Source organism: Dendroctonus ponderosae, unplaced genomic scaffold (genome assembly GCF_020466585.1).
Source record: "Dendroctonus ponderosae isolate FM_Combo_2020 unplaced genomic scaffold, Dpon_F_20191213v2 Dpon_F_20191213_2, whole genome shotgun sequence".
In the NCBI taxonomy this organism is placed as follows: Eukaryota; Metazoa; Arthropoda; class Insecta; order Coleoptera; family Curculionidae; genus Dendroctonus; species Dendroctonus ponderosae.
The window spans coordinates 10,071,376-10,094,830 of record NW_026018165.1 but is presented as its reverse complement, the minus strand read 5'-3'; the positions used below and the strand labels follow the sequence as shown (position 1 = coordinate 10,094,830).

General features: G+C 32.2%; 2 protein-coding genes across 4 annotated transcripts in view; one reads left to right on the top strand and one right to left on the bottom strand.

Moving 5' to 3' along the window:
- Window positions 1-23,455, top strand: part of LOC109539003 — a 138,203-nt gene that overhangs the window by 68,576 nt on the left and 46,172 nt on the right. The gene's annotated exons all lie outside the window — the stretch shown is intronic.
- On the bottom strand, window positions 15,140-18,763 carry LOC109539001 (casein kinase I). Of its 3 annotated transcripts, XM_048663770.1 has the most exons (8): window positions 18,189-18,380; window positions 18,026-18,130; window positions 17,830-17,937; window positions 17,561-17,721; window positions 15,921-16,242; window positions 15,645-15,868; window positions 15,445-15,591; window positions 15,140-15,283 (listed from the first exon to the last, which is right to left on the bottom strand). In XM_048663770.1, exons 3-8 carry the CDS (start codon window positions 17,895-17,897, stop codon window positions 15,225-15,227), a joined length of 981 nt encoding a protein of 326 aa, XP_048519727.1. In that variant the 5' UTR covers window positions 17,898-17,937; window positions 18,026-18,130; window positions 18,189-18,380; the 3' UTR covers window positions 15,140-15,224. The 3 variants fall into 3 exon arrangements, with proteins under 3 accessions (XP_048519727.1, XP_019762064.1, XP_019762065.1); XM_019906505.2 differs by lacking the exons at window positions 17,830-17,937; window positions 18,026-18,130; window positions 18,189-18,380 and adding exons at window positions 18,446-18,594; window positions 18,646-18,763 and having other exon boundaries at window positions 17,561-17,806; XM_019906506.2 differs by lacking the exons at window positions 18,026-18,130; window positions 18,189-18,380 and adding an exon at window positions 18,446-18,533.

Here is a 23,455-nt window from a genome sequence, read left to right as displayed (position 1 = left end):
ATTATAAGATTTAGCTACACTCGGCTGCCTCAAGGAGACCATATTAGAAAATCATAAATTTTGTTCCCTTGTTTTCTCAAAACACGTGGCGAAATGAGGTTTGGGGGAATTGGGAATCAATGGAAACTGTTTAGAATTTAGTGAAGCCAAAAAGTAAACTTATCGCAGGATTGGGTTGTGGGTTGACATTCGATGGTGTTACAAACTGTATTTTTCATTAGTTTTATTGTTGAAGGCGTCTGCATTAAACATATGACTTCTTTTAGTATAATTGAACATTTATGATTCATAGTAATGCTTACCTTGATTGAGTTATAGAAAGGTAAATCTTATTTAAGTTTTTTAAAATTATTATTGCTTTGTTACAGGTAAGTGATGCCATTCTATTCCCCATCCATTTGGGTAAGTTTCGCATAATTATTTAGAGAAGTTTCTTGCCATCGTATCTAGAGTTCTCGAAAATGAAGTATGATAATTACTTCTGAACTTATAGTTTCGCTGAGAAGATCCACGGTCTAATATAGATTAGGAAATTATTTTGATGGATACTTTTACAAAATTACTACTTTAAATGTTGACTACGACTAGCAGCAAGCTTGAAGTTTGCGCTTAATTTAGCTTTTATTCATAGCTTTTGCTTTTATTCACAGCTGTTTATGAAAAGTTTGCGACGGCTAATGGAATTATATTCATTATTTAATTAAAAAAGCTTTCGCTAAAGCGTGTATACCAACCACATAAATAGAGAAATATTTTCAATAGAACAGTTAGGTGAAACCTTAAAATGGTGGTCAGGGTTCTTACATATGTATAATAATGAGCCGAAAAATTAATTTTGAGATATTTTCAAAACACATTAATTTTCCGAACTTGATAGATTTGTGGATGGAATCAGAAAGCACCAGCTTAACCTTCTTCAGGTTTTGTCCCATTTATTAATTAAAACCTAGGCATTAATACAAAATGGTATCATTTTATTATGAAAATATTACTTTTCTTCCTTACTTTCTACTCGACTGCACTTATTGCACTGCACTCCTCTTTCTACTCGACTGCACTTATAATTGCACGGCTGCGCTTACAATCAACAAATTCCGCAAAAATTTAAAAACTGAAACGATTAAGGGCCAATCTCAATACCAATAAATTTCCCATCGTGTTGGCCATCTGGTCGTAAAGCGATTTCCAATAATAGATTTCCAGTTAACAATGACCGCTTAATATCCAGCTCTAGCAAATTCCGGAGATGTGATGGAATTAAATTGAGGGACGCATACTGATGCAAAATATGTTACATCCACTTACCAACTATTATAAAAAATGTCAAATTCGTAATTGTAGTTTAATCAACCATTCGTAATTGTGGTTGAAGAAGCTGTAAGACCGTAAAGAAGGTTTCATATTGAAGCAAATTGCTGCTATCCACAGAACCATTTAGAGGCACATTAATTCGACACTCGTATGTATGCTAACGGCGTCAAAGGGTAGGCAACAGCGTAATTAAATATATAATAGTAATCCCAGATTCCTGGCTCACAACTGAAACCTAATATTCTTCAGCTAGTTTGGCATGCTACAAATCGCTCCATAGTTTAATCACATATTGGCTAATCTCACGGGAAACATTTCAAAATTGAATTTTGGGAAATTGGATCGGTCCAGTTTCCCAGTTAACGACAAAAACCAATTATTTTATGGAATCAATAGACGTTTTTTCAAAGCCAATCAATTGAAATAGAATTTACTTTGCTGTTGTTGGTTTATTATGTTATCAATGCTATTGAACATGGAGTTCAATTTTATGTTGAAAGAACATCAATAAATATCTTAATAGAAATATTGGATAAGTTATAGAAATGTCCTCGCAATTTGTCTGTTTGAGTAATATTCCAGACTTCTTATTAGAATATTCGATGTCAAAGCAACATTTCCAGACGCAGGCGGATTTTTCCAATTTAGTTTCATGCTGGAGTTGAAGCGTTTATATGGAATCTTGCGTAATGGGTGCCAGAATATCAAAGTACTCTTTGAGGTGATTTTAGATGGGTAAACATAAAAGTCTCAAGTTAAGCATCTAAGCATCTAATTTAAACGATTTTTTATTCCGTGATCGAATGGTATTTCTTCCTAATATTTTACTCTGCTAATGTTGAATATTTTGAGAAATATTTATCAGCAAATAGAAACTCTGAGATGCACCTCTTACACTTCCTAATAATTTGAATATGAATTATATGATGAAACTAGTTAGTCAATGTACACTTTGTCAATTATTTTTGCAGGAATATTTATTTAGCGTGTTTATATAAATTGATGGTATAATTGGACTTTTTTTCATGCTTAATCATAGTTCATGATAAAATGACGAGAAACGCTTCTGTTGCTAAAACGGAGTTTTGATCGTAAGGCAATTTCTTTCTTAATTCGGTAGATTCGTTTCAAATTTGGTTAAAAGATTCTGCATTATAAGATGAACTTAATGAACATCTCAATTTACATATTTACAAAGGTATCATGGCCAATAAAAAAAAATGTTTATTCAAATAGTTTAATACAGCGTAGAAGCTATCATTAATAAAAATTTCAGCCAAACCAATTCAAACAATTGAATAAAATAACAAAAAAATGGGAGTTAAAATCAATGAAGGCTACAATGCAAATTAAAATGTACGACAAAAATTACGTAAATGCCAAGGAAAAATTTTAGATAATTTCAAGTATCTTACAAACCTTTAAAATATATCATCATATAAAGTATCCCGAATATCAAATTTTCTACTTTACTACGTCAGATAATCTTCATTGCATTTTAGTCAATCCATTTTCTACTTTATTTTAGAGCATAAGATTGTTTTTTTAGTTCGACTTAGGTCAAGTTTTCGATACTAGTTTCGCTTTGTGAACTTACTAATATTATATTAATTGTTACAATTTTTTAGTATGACTTAATAAAGTTTTTAGATTCAAATATTTAGTAGATAATGAGAGTTTGTTTATTCCTTATATGCGTGCCGAATTTTGCAATTTTCTAATTTAACAGATTACAGCAAAATTGTATTATGTTGAAAAATAGCAATGCATGCATTATTTAACATCATTCAATTTCACAAATTGAATTTGTACAATTCAATTTGCGTTGTAGCAAAGTATTTTTAAATTTAAACTCAACCGTGTAAAAAAGTGGTTTCTTGAGTTGATTCAAGTTTGTTCATTCCGCAGCAAAAGAGTGTGGAAATACGTGCATTAGCTATAAAGAAATGAGGGCGAAGTAAATTAGAATAACCAACAAAAAATGAGAACAAATATTAGTTCTAAAAAACTAGTTATGAATAAATGAATAACACGAATTATTTTTGAAAATGAACATGGTTAGAAAAATTTATAAGTCATCAAATAAAATGCCCTTAACAAGTACAGCCGTAAGTTCAAATGATTAACAAGAAAGCAATCTAAAACACACGGCCCAAAGGCGAAGTTTAGCAGAGCATCCATTGTGCACTTGGAACTCACGTCGAATAAGGCACCGCAAACCTCACGGCAAAGAAGACGCGTTCAACAAATAACAATTTAAGATGAAATCAAGTGTAAACTAATATTGAAACAAAATGACTGTTTGAATGGTTTTCTCTTACTGTCGTTGATTTTACAATCCTTACTTCTCCCATGTTCTGCCTCCCGCCATAGACTAGGTAGAGGAGTTAGGGGAATTGTGATTTATTTTACCACTAACTTTACTTGATCTCTATTGGGCAACTTAATAACTCCCTCAGTTAAGCTTTATTCTTCCACTCACATCCTGCCACCCAGGTCTCCTTTCTAGGCTCTTTCACCACCAATATTTTAAAACGAGAAATTTAAAAAATCGAATAGCATTCAACAATACTTTAATTTTTCTCAATGTTTTTATGTAGCGAATCAAATGATACTTTTATTTAATTATATTAATTGTATCGAGATGCAAAGGTAAAGTGTCCCTTTGATACCTTCAACTTCTGAGCTACAATTATAGAACTGGAAAGTGTAAGTTAGTGATGAGTTGGATAGTTTTGGATATACGGAGTGTCCCGGAATATGTTAAGAACGTTTAGAAAACGTAACAAGATTCTATAAAAAAAGTTCCAGAGGTTCCCCCTACGGAGATACAGGGCTCTAAAGGAGTCACCTGAGAATCTATTTTTTTCAAACAACTTTTAGAATACTTCATGCAATTTAATTATTTTTTCATACAATGAACCATACTTGCTCTTAATAAGAACCCATGAACACATTTTAACCATTTTGGTTTGCCCGGGCTGGACTAGGTAGAGCATAATAATATTTATTTATTTATTTTTACCCTTTGCACCGGAGCCCACCAATGGATGCATTAAAATCCGTATTCAATAAAAAATATTTTTCCTCTAAAACCGTTCTGTTTATCGATATGAATCAAGAGTGCCTTTTTTTAGTATAAGGTTAAAGCTACCTAAAAACATTATTTTCGTGTTTTCATAATACAGAGTAAAAAAAATAACTATTATTGTGCTCCACTTAGTTCATCCCTGGCAAACCGAAATGCTAAAAATGTTTTCAGGTGTCCTTTTTAAGAGCGAGATGTACTGTTCATTTTATCAAAAAATAGTTAAATTGCATGAAGTATTCTAAAAGTTATTTAAACAAAAGTCGATTCTCAGGTGGCGCCTTTAGAGAGTAGAACAAACTATAAATAAAATAAACTCGATGTCAATCTATTACAGATTTTCAATATTGAGCAGTACAATCTTTGATATTTCAGTTAAATTATGTGTAAAAGTATTTTGTGGCAGACTGTAAGCTTAAATACTCATAATAGAAAGAAATAAGAGACAAAACAACAGTTTTTCCACCCGCAGCAAAAGTAACTGTATTACTAGTATGTATGTATATTGCTTATCAACCGATTTTGTTCCGCATTCTACATCAACAATGTGTATTCGGTGTACGAGTAATCTCGTTTTGATTATTATCGATATAATTATTATTTGAATAATTTTAATTTAACATTTTTTTGTAAGAATAGAATATATACGCACCTGCCTAATTTAAAATTCAAAATAGCAGCTTAATTTTGCCGCATTCTTTACAGTTGCGACTACAATTGAATTGTTATGTAAAAATTGGAATATTTTAATAAAGCTGATACCGTCTCTCAAAAATGTTGTAATAATAACAGGATATAAAGTGATGGTTTGATTTTTTTGATATAAAACAAAACCTACTATTTTCCAATATTTTGAATTGTTCATCCAATCCGACTGAATTAGAATATTGAACTACAATTTTGTGAACCATCTTTACGCAGTCTTTAAAAGAACGTCTCACCGAAACTTTTGTCTTTATTCACTGTACACTGAAAACAAAGATTCAAAAATAGAAAGATTTCAAAATACATAATATGGTTTCCAATTCCTTAACCAAGTAATGACCATTACTGGATAGTCCGATCAATAAGATCGTCAAGTAAAGTCACTATGTCTACAAATTGCTTGGCATGTAAAAGGGTTCCGCCTCAAATAATCCCCGAAATGTCCTATACAAAACACAATATCCCGCCGTATAAAAGGAAACATGTTAACCAGCTTTCGCCCCACGGCCCCAAATTGGCTTCCGCACTTCACTGGATTTTATTTTATTACAAATCGCTGTCGGGCTCAATTTTTTACACCGCACATATTGTAAACTGACACATTTTTTATCTGCTTCGCAGTTCTTTGTGCCTGTCATTTTATGTTCCATTGAAATATTGGCGCCATTATTCTGTATCGAGTTTTTTTTGGAATATCATTCTCCATTTCATTCAGGTACATTTACCTATTTCATGATTAATTTCCTTCAATCAATTAGCGGATTAATACATTTTTGCAACTGCGTCTTTGTGAACATGCAAGGAGTCATCAACAGAGGTTTCAAGTGAAAAATATATACGAATTTTTTATTTTCTTGCAGCATTAGCCTCAAGGGAATTTCGGCAGAAAAATTGTGAATTTTCACATTTAATGTTCACATCTTAATATGTGGGTCTTTTCAAATGCCCGTAAATTAAATAGACTATTAAAAATAGAATAATTAAACAATTAAACAATTAATGTAATTCGACTGGATTGTGTTTAAAATAATTCCCCTTATTTAAAAACAAACATTTTAAAATCAGATGTTTTTAACAATCCTGATAGGTATTCAGCAAAAAACTTCTTAAATACTTCAGAACTAATTCAACAGTCTGCCAAACAATAATCCCACTGCAGAAATCAACAAGTTATTTTGTAGGTCGTAATTGTTCTTTTACCTTGAAAATGTCAAGTCTGATGTCACTAAATAATACTGAAGTAGAAATTAGAGAAGTAATTCGGTGCAAAATTAACTAAATGTGTCCCATTTGGCGCTTTGACTAAACGTTTCCTAAATTCTGACGGTATCTTAGTGCCCCCTTATTAAAAGGCATCAATCTCCGGAATCGTTGTCGGCCAAAATGTTTGGGCAAATTTAATTAAAAGACTCCAATCGCTCTGCCAATAATTAATAATTAGAAAAAGTGCAAAAAGTTTTTCTTGAACTTTGGCCATTAGGTCAGATTACTTTGAATATTTTAACACAACTTAGAGGAGCCATCGATTACTAAACCACACGTTTGAACAGAAAAATTATAGTTTAGGGTTAGTTTGTTATATACTGAGTGAGTTATAGGTCTGCGATACTACAATATCTGCAATATGTTAACAAAATGTTTTACGCAAAAAACAGCCGAGTTTTCTGCGGATTGGTTGAAAATTGGCGGATCTTCACATAGACGATTTATTCATTATTTTAAACACTCCTCAGAATGGAATTTTCAAATATATTTTTACAGATTTATGATCTTTTTAAGTTTGGTGTTTCTCTTAGGGACGAAAAGGACACAAAATATTTTTTATAATAGAAAGTCTACTTAGTAAACACCCATCTTAAAATATTTTCATATTAAACCTCTAGAATTCTTAAAGATGGTAATACTGAGAATTCATGCATCCAAATCAAATAATGTTGTATAATCCAAGTTAAAAGTTGATCATTTCATATAATTGTTACTAAGACACTGACTTGCGGTTAATCACCAACTTACTTAACAGAAAATAAATTTCAAAATTGGATCAATCAAGAATTTGAACCATTTTTTCATTCACTTATTTTCTTTCAAGAGTCATTCTCTATTAGCCCTAATATTGCTAAATAATCGCTGGTTTGGTATTGTTTGATTCATTCCGATTTTATGCAATTTACAAATCTCATTGACACAACAAACATTGGAGATGGCAAACGATAAATTAAGCAGAACGCAGAAGAATCAAAGCCATCGTATTATGTAAAATCCTTCTTCATATTCACTTCTCTGAACAATATTTTTCAGCTGTATTCTTGTCTGTTCTCGTCTTCTTCTTTCAGCCTGACTGAAAATATCGACAATTTTGCTTTGTATTTTTGCCACTTTCTTAACCAATCCAAGTTCCAAAATGCCTTATCAGAGCAAACCATTCAGGTAAATTACAATCAATTACAACAATAATTTCGACTTGAAAAAATTTATACGAAATAATAAATGACTAATAACCTGTTTACTGTGTTTTTTACATTATTTCATACTTCTTCTATGTATATGAGATGAGCGTTCGAATTGAACGGGCAATTGAGAAATTAATCCCGTGTTTATAGTTTCAAGAAAATGCAGAAAATGTAAACCTGCGAGCTATACCAAAGTCGATTTTTATTTATCGAAGTTTCCTCTGGAATTCAATATAATTTCCGTTAAGAAATGGCATTTTTAAAGAAAAAAATTAACAAGGTGCATTTAAGAATAGTGCATTGCAGCTATGCCAGAGGAAAGAATTTCACGATTGTCAAGTCTCAGCTTTATTAAAACGGAATTTATTTGTTGATACAAAGTCGTGAAAGTAAAGTTTGAAAACTACAATTATAATCATATCGCTTTCCTCGGATGCGGCAGTCTCCTCGCTTAAGAAATTTTGATTTTTAGACAAGTTCATAAGGTAAATAAACATACAGCTTTGCACAAAAAATATAGAACTCCGCTGGGACAAGTTGAAAAACAAAAAAAGTTAAGTTGGTGAATAAAAAACGTGGTGACAGACGTTATACGTAATGTTCCATAAAATTATTCGGGAAAAGAATACTTCCTCTTCATGTCATTAAGGCATGCTTTCACAGAACTTTCCAAAACGATTGTAACAAATTATATGTACAATATCTATAAAAAATGATCTCTAACGCAAATACTTAAATGCTGATCAAATTACTTAATAATGTGCAAAGGGGTTAGAGGCAAAAGAGTGCAATATATAAAAAATGATCTTTAAACTCTAGGGGTTAGTATAAAAGCTGTGCTAAAAATTGTCAATTAATTACTTAGTTACTAAAATATGTTTTACTATAAAAGCAATAATACTGACCATTTTTCCGTAAAATGTACTTAACACATTTGGGTCCAAACCAAGTAGTACAACAAAAAGCGAAAGTAGTTTGAAACCATTTCTACAACAAAGTCTTCAAAGTTGTCATCTTCAATGATTTCGGTTATTTTCGTGTTGTTGTTTTCGTTTCTTGACTGTTGTTTTTAGTTAATCTATGTAGTAAAAAAGTTGGCTGACATTGTTTTCCAATGCATCTTTTGCTATGAATATTTTAATTGATTTTGGCCAACTTTCAAATGAAATCTGACCAATGATGAAGTTAAAATATAAAATTTTGATTTTCGACTCACCATTGACATTACTTGTTCAACCGTTTCAGGTAGATCCGTAATGAACTATAAAACAAAAGAGATTTAATTAATTATTTTAACATTTAACATTTACTTAGATAAGTTCTATATTGTTGAGGCGGATGCATTTTTTTTGCAAACTGCTTGTTGAGTATTTCGCCTCAAAATTTTTTGTTTTTCTCACGTCTTTTGTTACAGATTTATAAATAGTGAGGGATTCTTATTTCGCAATATATAATTCGTTCTTATTGCGAAATAAGAGCACTATTTATCAATATGTAATAAAAGACGTGAGGAAATTCGGCGAAAAATTTTTCAGGCGAAATACCCAATAAGCAGTTTGTAAAAAAAATGTTTTATTTACCTCCTTTTTTACACTTATCTCAAGTAGAAACTCGAGCTGCAATAACTGACATAAATGTAAGATTTTCAAGAAGCCATGTACATACATATAATAAACATTAATGGTGTCTAAATTAGTGTACGTAGGGGATTCTGGAGATTGAAACAAAATTCCCTTACTTTTCCACGATGTCTTCGATTTTTGCATAGCAACAAAAGGGAACAAGTGGACTTTTTTGCTTCCAAGACATTTTGAACATCATGTAAAGGGGTTTTTTTCGCTCATGGCCCTAGATTATCGAAAATCACTCCACTCCTATTATTACAAATAAAGTTTAAATATCAGTTTGCCAATTTTGTACTTAATTCGATTTTTTTAGAATAACACTTGCACGTTTTTGTTTCTCACCGCTTTAGTTGCAATATATAGCTTAGTAATTATTACATTAAAATTTTAGTTGATCTAGTTGATAGCCTTTATTGGGTTTAAAACGGTCTGCATTTTTATTAGATTTGTTAAAATAAAATCGAAGCATTGCTTTAGAAAAATATCAAAGAAATTGTTGAACATTTTAGCTTGAAGAATGACGAAAAAATAGACAAATCTCTAATAATTGAATATATTAAATATTGAATATTCGACGATAAGAGCGATAGATATTTGGACCTACATGTATATTTATTTCGCTTGAAGCGAATGACAAGCGACAAGAGAATCTGGAACAAAGTATCAACTATGAAAGCTAAAATGCGACAAGGCACATAGTAAATTGAGGCAGCGAGTAGGCAACGTCAAGCCCTGATAATGTTCTAAATTAGGTTTAAAGACAGGGGGAATTTCATTTTCCACATTTCGGTGCGACAAAAATGGAAATTCTTTATTGAATCTCGATATGAAATTGCGCCCCTTTTTTCGGATCGCATCGTTTTTGTCAATGGTCATATTGATTTTTGCAAATGACCTGAACGTATTTCCAATTTAAAGTAATGTAAATTCCAGCAGCGGTTACAAACCAAGATTTTGAACCGTTCCAGTGAACATATTTGGATCGGTGCCCTCCGACATGCTCACGAAAGGAAAAATTATTAATGGGCTCGAAAGTGCGAAGATACGTTAACAATCTCCTAAATTTGGCTTTTATGGCCTTTCAGTTTAGTTAGTGATTTAATTTAGGTAGCTGTTGAAACAATGTTCCTGATTTATTTTGATTTTTTCTACCAAAAAGGATTGCATATACTTCAGAAGGTTGATAGATGAAACATACATAAAATATAATACATACATATAATAAATTGATATAAAATTAATTAAATTGAAATAAAATATAATATTAACAAAGTAATTATGCAAACATGGAAAAAAAAACAATTTGTTTTGCATGTTGTATAACGAGTAATATGTTGGTAGTAAAACCAGAGCATAAAGAATATATATTCTTTATATTTATGCATTGTGTATATTTTCCTGGCTGTATTGCAACTTAATTCAAAATAAATTCCTAGGTTCCAGTCAATTTTATTGTTTACCATTTGAAATGTCTCAAAAACGTTTCGGTGTTTTTCTCCACCATTTTCAGCTTGTATGTATGGTTGTTTCTACCTTCACATTTGGCAAGCCACTTCATATTTATATTTGTATATATACTTTATAGTTATATGTATACATTCTTTATACTATATATATATTCTTTACATAATATAATCTTTATGCTGTGGTAAAACTAGCTGATCCTTCTTTTGCATTTACAAAATATTTACGGGATATTGTTAAAACTCGCCATTGTGAATTTCGAAAATTCTGCGGTACATTCATAACTTGACGATTTACCACAAAGAACAAAATGAATGTAATTCGTTCACAGCAAATTTGCCGTAAAAACACCAACTTGATCAATAATCGATTGATTGTTAAAAAATATAAGAGTTTTCAATTAACCTGGATTATTTCACAACTTTAAAATTAAGCGATATTAATAGAAAACGTATAATATTAAAACTACCAAAGAGTTCACGTGCTTAACCACCAACTATCGAGAGAAATTGTCCTACTTCCTTAATGATTGATTTATTTTTTAATGTATAGAAATAACTATTAATTAAACTCTTTGCTTTAGAAAAAAAGTTCGAAAATGGTAGAACTGACAATTCAACAACAAAAAACAAGAAAATAATCGATTGATTCAATATAAAATTGCTAGAGTGCTGAATAATTCAGTTGGATGCCTCTAGCACAGGAATAAACTGAAAGAAAAAGTTTGTGGCTAAAGGAGCACGGTAGCACAGAATAGTAGGACCGAATAGCAAATCTTGCTAAACGAAATAAGTTAAAACCATTACGAGGGAGAGAATAAAGCAAGAAAAAAATAACAAATAAAACTTTAGAATTTGGTTTTGTTTGTTAATTATGTTCTTTAAATTACTATTAAATAATCATATTGTTTTTGTTCATAAGTCTGTAAACCGGCAATAGAAAATTCAACTAATTACTAAGCAACAAATCAAACACAAAAATAAAAAAAACAGTATGTTTCTGAAAGGTAAAATTAGGAACAACAATAAATACATAATCTCAAAAACAATTTAATGAAAATCCGAATGTTTAAACAGTAACGATTGAATACGATGTATTAAGCGATTTTACAAATAGTTCATGTGTAAAAGATTAATCGGATGCTGGCTTGAACAGAACCGAAATATACATAATAACGCGTTGATTTGACCATTAGTCAATATTCAGAGATTGACAATATGAATATATGTATTAAAAACGAACATCCGTAATTCTAAAAACAATTCTCTTAAATCCGTACAATCTTGACAAATAACTTCGCTCAGAAAATATGCATCATTCATTTGCAAAGCCAAAAATAAACTTCTTCAACTATATTCTAATTAAAATGGCTGAGAAATTTCCTTTGAAACTATCTGGTAGATTGATGTCTTTTAATAAGGGAGATTCAGGAATGGCGCTTAGACATTCTCCAAGAGACGTTTAATTAAGGAGGTGGATTCTACATAACTTGTTAGATATTTTATTAGAACTTATTAACCAGAATCAATATTAGTATTTGTAAAATATATTTAGTTTGATGCTCCTTCATTAATGGGGTCTTGGATCAAACTGGTTCAAATACAGCTTCTTTTAGGAAATCCAGATGCATTGAATTTCATCAACTGCTAAGTAGAATTCAACTTAAAATTAAATATCTACCAATCCCAAATGAAGGGTTTTGTATCTGTAATAGCTGGTAATAATTATAATGGTGGCTGCTAAAAGAACACAATTTCCGAAAGAATTAGCAATTTGTAGCTGAATTGAACACTTAATTTCCAGCTTTCTTTCCAAAACTACTTTGCCTTACTTGGTTCTATACCACTTACTTATCATGCAGATTGTATTTTCAACTAACTGACTCTCACAGTTGAACTGTGCGATACAATGGGGCTAAAGTTAATAAGATATCTGTTACTGAACTAAGTGCAACGAAGTTAGGCAAATTGGTTAGACATTGCAATTCTAAGTGATTTATTAGTTGGTTAAAATATTTTCATTTCACGTTCCTGAAATACGAGCGGAAATAGAACTTAATGGCTTATACTGGCAAATGTATATTATTGAAAGTAAAATATTTCTGTTTAAAATAGGTAAATTGGTTGATCCATCTGAGTATATAACTAGTATGATTTGATTCAATTAACATAATACATCATTAATGTAGCTCCAAACCCAAAAAAAACTGAACAAATTGTCATCTTTTTTCACATTGCTTTTGCAATTTAAATCAATCAACGTAAACTACCCTGGTACCAAAAAGTAAACATTTCACTTTTTCGTTGCCTCTCAAAAGCATTATTTGGTTGAAATTTTATATAACGGTGAAATATTAACTGAATGCGTTCTTCTAGAGTGCAGACGAGCGCAAAAAACTATTATTCATCAAGCATATTACTTTAATTTAACATATATACTTCTTTATTCTAACATGCCGTTTTCAATGTGTCGGAAAATAGACATTGTTAGCTCTAGAAAATTTAGAACAGTTCTTCTAACGAATCCAATTATTTTTATAAGCATATTTTGGCAGCTTTGTTTAACAATTACAACAAGGTAAGGTCTTTCGTTGGCTTGCTAAATAACATTCAGTTTGATTCAGTTAAACCTGTAATTATTAGTATATTTTACAGGTGTATAATGAACGGAGACTTAAAAATTGCGATAAATTAAGCACGCAGTGCCACAAGTTAAATCAATTATTCTGAATAATTTTTGGACAATTAATTGATCTGGTAATTTTGGTGCATAATTCAACAGTAAGAATATCAGTGAGTAAACTATCAAACTAATATATTTTAACGAGACAGAAAAAAAGACCTAATTAAAGCTAAGTATCAAATTTGGCACAAGAAAACCGGCCTTTTGAAGAGAATCACAGAACAGGAATTATTAAGAACAGCCACAAAGGCATTAAGTACAGGAACGAATATATCAAAAACCGAAAAATTTGTACAAGACAAATAATTATTGGCCTAAAGATTAAGAAGTGCTATTGAGCAGACTCAAGGGAATCGGCTCGAAATTAGAAAAATTATTTACATGTACTAACCAAGATTACCAATGAGAATCGAGAAAGTTGAAAAAAAATCTTCATTGAGTGAAAGCTATGATGCTTCTAAGTTACAGAGTGACAAGAATTTGGCTTTGATAAAATTTCAACAAGTCATCAGTCTGAGCCGATTCTGAAGATGGAAGATTTTGATGATTAGAGCGAGGATAATGCCGTTGCTTAATGCGAAAATAGCAAGATTCCACTTTTCGACAGTGATACTGTTGCGATTTACTAGAAATGGGTAATAATTGGAAAATAGAAATCAAAATCTAGGAGAAAGGCGGGAAAAGCCGATGGGGAGGAGCGGAGAAATGCGGGAATGATAAATTTCAGGCAATTGAGAACAAAAAATTTGCCAAAACGTTAACAATTTGCTATTATTCCAGATATTCAGAAACCAAAATTTGAAAGGACATCCGAAAAATAAAGATGAATCACTCTACTGCAAAGTATTTAACAGCGATTTCGCAGTTAGAAAATTTCGCACAATTTTGCCCAAGAACGCAATTTCTAATAAGAAGCTACAGTTTTTGAAACAAAATATTTCACATTTTATTTCCTTATGACAAAACTGTATTAAAACACTGCATTGCAAGAGAAAAACTACATTCTAAATTCCCCCAATTATAATTTTTTTAAACTCAAGGTGCGGTTTTCAAGAATTAGAATAGATGAATTACTTATTAAACCTGAAAAAGGTAAAACCTGAAAAATTTTAAGGTTTCACTTACCGCGTATTCTCCGATTCCCGCTTACATATGCTAGATTTTCAAAAATAAGTAGAATTTAACTAAGTACGTAAAACAGGGAAAACAATAAACTGGTACCCGTGTAACAAAAAATTATTAATCTTACTTTAAAATGTTCATCAATCACTCAAAAAACTTTATTAAAATCCAGCTCCCGACCAACTAATTCAGGGATTTACGGAGCTGACAATGTCGGTTAAATCAGCTGTTCTTAACCTTCGACTCCTATTTCGTTGAAAAGATTTTTTCGTGTCAAGTAGCTCTTCTCCGGACACCTTATCCGCATGAGACCACTCGACCTTAAAGCTGCCTTTTGAATGAATATCAAGGAGTTGCTGAGAAATCTTATCGTTTAAACGAGCAAGCTTTCAATTTTCCTCAGAATTTGTTCATTTTTTCTACATTCGGACAGGTTTTCGATAAGTAAACTTATAAAAGAAAATGACGAATCTACTTCAATATTAAACCAAATTAAATTAAAAATTGTGTTTGTGATAATGCGAAATGGACCCGTAGTTTTGATGGCTTTCGTACTTTTTTTATTGATTAACTTTTTACTACTAATTTCTTGATTAACTGTGTTTAAATTTCTTAAATTAGGTTGATCCCTTTATATGCTTGCTATTTGGAAAACAAATGCCCTGAAGAGTAAGTTTGCAATAAATAGGAAACAGATTTTAAAATATATTTAAATTTTACGCTAATAAAAATATAAAATAAAACAATGCACACACACCACCAGATGATTTAGCACAACTAAGTCTTTGTTTTATGTACCTCCTTCCTCTCTTCGGTATTAAGCCAAGATACTCTATCTGTAATAGCGACATTTATTAAAAAATAAAACAAATAAAAAATACTTTCTGAAGGAACAAAATTCTCAACCGTGACTGATTATCCAGATTGGCCGCATTAGATAAAAAGTGTTTTATTTTATTAACGAACTGGAAGTAGTGACAAATTTAGTTCAGTTTACCTGTCCATTCAAAAACTCCATCGTCTGGATAGCCCTTTTTCATGTACAATTCTCTGAACATTTTCCTTAGAAAATCGTAGTCTGGTGTTTCGAAAAAGTCCAAATTTCTCACATATTTCATATACGTAGCTACTTCGTCTGGTTGACCTGTTCAAAAGTTGTTTGATTCTCTTGCGGTGAAGCAGTAAAATAAGGCTTGCCTTCGCAAAGAGATTCAATAGAGGTGTTTCTTTTGGTATCCCCAATTTTTTGATACCTCTCCTTTAGAGTGTCAGCCTTTAAGCCTTGCCAGGGCAGAGAACCCCTCAAGAAGTACAAAAACATGTGTCCCATTGCTTCCAAGTCATCCCGCCTCGACTGTTCTCTTCCAAGATGAGTGTTAATGCTCATGTATCTGGCGGTTCCCGTTAGGGACTTATGTTCCCTAAAATCAGTTTTCAGAAAAAATGTTAGTTAAACTGGTAAAATATGCGCACTTATATGGAATATGTTTTCCAGTTTCAGGGTCGATGTACTCCTTTGCCAATCCGAAATCGATTATATGAATGATTTTCTCTTTCTTTGACTTTGACCTTCCGATTAGGAAGTTTTCCGGCTTGATATCCCGGTAGATCAGTCTTTTGGAATGGACATACTCAATTCGACTGATAAGCTGATCGGCAATCATTAGTACGGTTTTGAGTCGAAATTTTCTGCTACACAAGGTGAACAAGTCTTCCAAACTGGGACCAAGCAGTTCCATTACCATGGCATTGTATCTTCCTCCACAAGTTCCTAAGTGATAGACTTTTGGTACACCTAAAAATATTCTTAGTTAGTCAGAATATTTATGGTCCGTATAATTGATGGTTTCAATTCAATTTCACAAGTGTGTTTCGGTATGCTATGGTAATAATTAAACTAATTTTTTGCAAAATTGTTGTCAAGCAAAGATATATTATATATAGATATAGAAGCAAGAAAATATTCCCCGCATTTGTTTGTGAAAGGAGTTCTCATTGAATGTTCAGTGCTTTGTTGTAATTTATGCTCAAATTAGTTCAAACGACGATTCTAGTTTGGTTCGATTTTTTTAATATCCTCTTCTCATTAGAGCCGCAAGGCGACACAAAGATATAATAAAAATGATAGAAATGCACACAATTAAAAAAGACGATTTAATCTTAAAAGAAACAATCCACATGTTACTGTTGCAAATTGTTTTTCATGTAACTCCTTAAGTAGAAGGCCGGATAAGACCCATATATTTACATATTAATAACCGGCATTCGTTCTGTGATATTTAATCCTGTAAAGGTGTTTCTTGAATTCCTCCATCTTGAGAGGAATGTTCTTTGCATGTGAGTGCGATCTGATTATATTCTTATGTTAAAACTATTTCTTCATTACTTATTATTTATTCGCTTTAGTTTCAAGCATGAACTAATTTTCTTAGTAAATTTCCACAATCGTGCTTCCAGCTTAGTCGACTTGTTAACTATTATCCAATGAAATTATAAAATTATTATAAAGTTTGGGCCATGATATAATTATATATGGAGTGATTCCAAATTTGGAATAATTCGTTATTGGATCACACCCAATAGAAGCTAAGGATGTGTTTAAGGTGTACGCAAAAAACGTAATTTTGACTAGAAGCTGCGATTTGACTAAAAACACAATAAAATGGCAGAAGTATTTCGGATCACACGGGTCTTTACAGATCAAATGAAAAACGATAGGGATGACACACGAAACATATTTAGAAAACAAATTCAGTTCAGATCTTTTGTGAAATAATTCTGCCAATTCATCTCTCGTAACTGATTGCAAAATTCTAATAGTTGCATGGTAAATGCCTCTGTAAACTAAAATTTTTATAAAGCTGTAAAAGTTGTGACAGTATAATTTAAAATACGTTTTTTCGTGTGTGATAGGTCATTCTATATTAACCCGTTGGCGTCTTTCCTTACATTGTGAGGATTAATGTGAAAAGACAAACGCTAGTTTAAGGTCGGTTACAAGTGGAATTTGTAGAGCAAGTGGCACATTTGTTCAACTGATCTATAGGATTTTGAAAACACATTTGCAGATTTTTTGTACCCGCGAAATTGCCAAGGCGCAAATTCTCTATTACCTTCAGCTTGGCCGAGCATTTTATAAAAACGATACTCTAAATGGAGCTGTGGAGCTTTGCTCTTCAACGGTTCCAGTTTAATGCCCACATGTTCGTTGTTGTAGAGATTTTTGCCCAATCTCAACTCTCCAAAGTTTCCATTACCGATTTTCTTCCCGACTCTGAAATTAGGGCCTACCATTAACACTCCGGACGAAGAGGAAGCGTGAGTAGAGTTCATGTTATATGCAGGTATATTTTTTGATTCTAAAACATTTCACTAAAATTACCGATAGGAATCCAAAGTGCCAGCTGGCACTCTTGGTGAGGCTTGCCGAAGAAACAATAACTTCATCATTTTGATGCGAAAGGTTAAAGTGAGAACAATTAGTTCTCTTCTAAAAATTAAGAATAATTTAATTGTTTTGTCCCATTTTTTTTATCCAATGAGTTCGCACTCATGGTTTCTTTTTTATAAATTATTACCGTTCTATGGATAGTCATCAGATTGTGCATGTTGTTCCTCAAATTCATAACTGTAAAATCCGTCAACCCTCTTCAACCACATTATTTCAGACCGGATTTACAACCCTGCAAAAATATATGCACATTTAGATTTCGGACGTTGTGCTGAAAAATTTGCAAATACCGCACAATGATTTTTTTGTGACAAAATTGCAACAAAACTGTCTGCTTTACAGTTTTCCATCTAGTTCCACCATGGAAGGTACACATATTTTTAGCAGGTTGTAGATCCAGTTCTGATATTTTCTTGTAGTTTCATTGGAAGATATAAAATGACTTGATAATCAAAATTTGATGGTTTCATGTTTCAAAACTAAACCGTTGACTCTCTTTCATATTCACAAATAGTTTCGAAAATATTTTGGTTAACATGTACTGTACCTTGAACAATGGGAAGATGTCTCAATTCTTTCACAACTTTGCTGTCTCTCTCAGAATTATCGTTCGTATTACCACTGTTATTTTTACTTCCAAATTTCAGTTTAAGGAAATGCATTGTTTTCAATCATTGATCGTAATAGAGGACAGTCCTGAAAGCATTTTTCTCAGTAGCGAAATCACCTGTTGCATCAAGTACTCACCCCTCAGGACTGCCCTTCATAGACTGAAGGGTGAAATGACCGACGTAGCTTAAATTAAACAAAATTTTGAATAAAGTCCACAATTTGTCATGGTTAATGTTTGAGGTTGAATGTTTTGACAACATACCTGGAAGGTTTTGGAACGATTATACGGGTACCTTCAGTACGATAATGGAATTTACCAATTAATCTCCAAACTGTAATTATTGTTGCGTTATTAATCACGTAGTAGTGATACAGTTGAAGCTTTCATGTAATTTTCTTTGATATGAACAGACAATTTGTTACTATTCAGTCAATTTCGCCACTAACATAATTTTTCTAAACACACTTGCATCCCTGAAGATCAAATTTATTTCGTTGCCTTGATCATGCCAGAATTTCATTTTTACTATTGCGCTTTTTAACTCGATAAAACTCTCGACGTTTCACTGGAAAATAGAACTGGTGAATACGTAACTGCAGTAGATTAAACCGGGAAGAAAACTCGTACTTTAACCTGGAAAACACATACACGGATAAGAAAAGAGCGGAATAATCCATTTCCAAGTAGGTAGTTCAATTCACTTAATGGCGTTGCATTCATTTCTCAAACTCCCGATTGTTTTAATAAGTGAATTAAAGTGGCTAGAGCGAGACGTTTGAATAATTCCTTCTAATTTACCAAAGTTGCTAGGTTTTGTCGGCAGAATCCAAGCACAGGTGGAAATGCAAGCCTAATAAAATAATTGTGCATTTATTTAGTGCAAGCACTCTTCATTACGCTAAAAGCTGCCACGTAATTTAGGCGAACGTAACAGCTTAAACCTTTTTACAAGAAAACTTGCACGGCGTGTTGTGAAAAATGCAAATGAAAACCTTCAAGGAAAATATATCATATAGCAGGCTGTTTTCGTCGTCGGTTTTCTGGCTTTTCTGGGTCCAACAGCCAATTTTGTTCATTGTTTCGGCTCGAGTAAAACAGACGGAAAAGTTATATTTCTGTATTTATTTGCCTTTAAATAATTCAGATATTACTGCGGTCCAGACCCAAACTGAATTTACTTCAAGGTTCAGAGCCACTTCTCAAATGTCCATATTAATTGGACACTAATTAATAATCAATATATTCATGGGCTTTAGAACGACTTCAGATCGGCGCTCTCACAAACGGAATGCCTGTTTGCATAGCCCAAATTATTTCGCATTTTTCGCATCAAGCTTTCAATAATTGAAAATTTTATCTCAGTGAGTTTACAGATATGATTTTATTATCCTATGTCAAGTTCAGTGTATTTTGCTCAAATTATTTCTACACAAATTTTCTAAATTCGTACAACGTGTTCGTCTATTCCATTTAGTAAGTTAGCGGTGCCTCAATTAAATTGGCACTATGTAAAATCAAATGGAAGCGTACGATTTTCCTCCAGCCAGGAAAACCAGACTAATAGATCTTATTCGCCGGTTCGGAAAATAAACGGTCTTTGATGTTCCCAGATTCATTTGTATGCAAAAGTGATTCAGATTAAAGACGATGCAATTTGGAGAAGAACCTCTTGATGGATGCATCTATTACGAGTGCATATTTGCTTCAAAATTACCAGTAATGCACCAGACAGGAAACAATTTCGTTTTGGCTTCCTAAATTTCTTAAATTGGAGTATTTTTCAACGAAAAAACCGAACTCAATATTTAAAAAATATAGTTTGAGGTTTAACAAGTTATCTGGGCGGTGTTGCTGATTGCTTAATTGAAATTTTGTTGAAGTTGTAATCCAGATTTTGAATACGGGGTGATTCGAAATTGGCATACTTTCTCTGACTTGTTGGTGTTGCTAGAACGTCAGCAAAAATGCAAAAAACAATCATTTTCACAAATAAATGAATCATTTGAGAAACACGAACTAATCAATTCATGCAATAATCGAGAAGATGGCGTCTCCAAATGGTGATTTTCTAATAAAGGTTCAGTAAATATTTGCTGCTTTGTTTGTAAATGAAGAAAGTAATATAAAATGCAAACATAAATACAGGCATCATTCGATTAATGGAACTATAAAGCCTTCGTTGATTGAAAGCCATTTGAGAAAAAATCAGAGTTCCGAAACGTTGTGTTGCAATTGAAATTGTCTCAAAATGTTATAATTGCCTGCAAATCAATCCGTTCTCTTATTACGTAAGTTTTACGTGAAACTGCCAAATTTATTAGAGCATTCTTCAACTTAAACTGTTAACCTCACCTCGCTACATCAGTTTTTATTGTTTAGACGATTGCGTTGGTCTTATGTCTCAGGGTGATTTTAAAAGTTTCCTATGGAAAACAGTTGATAAAACGATTGACAACTTGTATTTCTTCAATATCTTTCTTAATATGCATTTTCTTCCAAATTGGGCGGCCAAGAAAAATTCAATGAAATATGTTCAAATGGTTTTCTATAGTTTTCTTCAAATCTTCATTTTCAGTCCAATATTATTTAATCTGCTTGATCAGAAATTCATGTGTTTCGCATTAAAGTACCAAGAGACCAACGTTTATTTGGATAATATTGTCCCAAAAAATGCAATTTTGAAACAAGTTTCTAAATGTTTTAAAAATTTAAATTGAGGTCCACATTTGAAGAACTTTATTGCATACAGAAGGTCAGTTCGATTAGCTATTCCATGAACTGAATAAGTAGCCAGTTGCGGGCGGTTATCAGATTTAATCCGAAATTAAACCAACGGATGGTCCTTTGAATTTCAACTCGCCTCCTACTCGGTACTTATGAGAATTGTCCACAGTAATTTTTAAAATTATGAATTTGCTTGTAATAGACAGTATACCGTGGACTCCGCGCGTTTCTGATGTTCTATATTAGACCTATATAGATTCTCTACAAGGAAGGTAAGCTTCATGTATGTTTGACACTGTTATACTTTTGAAGTTTTGATGAACATAACTGAAAAACTAACCACAAATGCTCTGTAACGCTGAAGTGTATGCGAATGTGTTTGCCAATGTTTTATGTAGCATTTATACTTTTTTTACAACTGTAAATTTTCCTTATATTTGACAACGTTTAGGTATTCTTTTTCAAAATGAATATGTGCACTAATATTTCGCCAAATAATCATGAAACTGCTTCGAAATATTGCAGTATAGCAAAATGCATCTTTAGGAGCCAATATGTTATTGCTTCAAGGGAAGAGCACAAGAGACTACAGAAGCTCAAGAAAATTTATATTTTCAGTATTTTAATAAAGTGTGTATCGTGTATCCACAAATTATGCGAGCAGTAGAACTTACTTATGTTATAATACAATTTGTAACTTATCTAATCAACAAACACTTTCGAGAAAATCAAATGAATTTTAAAAAGTCAATAATTTGATGTTTGGCCTTGCTTTTTTATCAGTTAAACTCGATAAAACTAATTTGGTGCTTTACATTCAAATTAGAGGAAAACGTTTGCGAAAACCTACTGAAACCGTCGTACATTTCTTGTGCGTTCTAGGCATTTTCAAGCCCTCTCCGAGGAGTTTTAATTGCAACAAGTCACGGTTTTATACAGTAAAAGATTTAGAACAAACTTTCTGGATAAGGAATCCCCTTGTTTATTGTGACAGTGGAGGAAGTTCCTATTATCCAGATCTTTGCCTATTAAATTTCCATATCAATAAAGGATATGCATATATTTGAGTAGATTATTAAGCCATCGAAAACTTTAAGACAGCTATTTTGGGTTGGGGAATGTGTATGGAAATAAAGTTTTATATATTCGAAATACGTGAAGCAGAAGGCATATTTAGGGCCAAATAAATTGTTGTTCGACGAAGAAAAAAGTGTATAAAAGCTGATGTAATTTCGACCGTTTAAAAAGTTCGCTATATTTTAATTCACTTAGAAAACGTAGTTGTAGTAATGTTTTGTTTGCCAGCTGCGAAAATATGAACAAAATGCCCACGATTCTTTCATTCAAACGTATGTTAAATTAAGGCCAATGAAGTTAAGTGATGCCTCTTTTGGGTGTGTGCATTTGTTATCACAAAATAATCTGTTAACTGACGGAAATTTATTTTATATTTATCACCCTATAATCTGTTACAATAGATATTGCCAAATAAGACAAACATTGATTTGAAAGGATTAAGACTGTGTCGTCAGCGTATCTCAGGTTACTCGTAGATGTTTTGTTTAGATATGTTTTGCCTAGATGTCTTAATCAGGTTTAGATGATTATTTTCTCTTTTGAATTATCCCGTGGTTTGAGCATTGATGGAAATATCTGCTAGTCTTGGTAGCGATACGGCCCCTCTCCGCAATAACATAACATCTGAGGTAAAAATGTCTTCGTCCATAGGAACTGAAAGAAATGGACGTTTCCTGTTTATCTCGCCAGAAACTCTTCTAGATTTTCGACTTTATTTTTCCAGAATACCAAATAGTCATCAACATACCTTCTTTGCTTGTTTAATACTCCATCACAGATGGTGCTATTGTGATTTAGTGAATATTGGAAAATATATCTGCTATATGCTGACACAGGAATCCACTAAATAGGCAAAATTATTTCAGCCCAATGCAGGCTTTCCAGTAAAATGCCTTTAGGCACACAAGCACTTGTGCTCGCGAAACGAGGAATTACTTTCTACGACGCCCTAAAAGCCCCCCATGCTCACAAGCTTGAATCGAAATTTGCGAAAGCCTAAATAATTGTATGTAATAGTTTTATCTGGCTAACAGTTTGAAGTATCAAAATTCTACAGCTGGCCCTAACATATAGTGCGAGTTCAACAGTTTGGATCAAATTAGTTAAACGTGTGTCATACATGGCAAAAGTATTTTTTTTTTT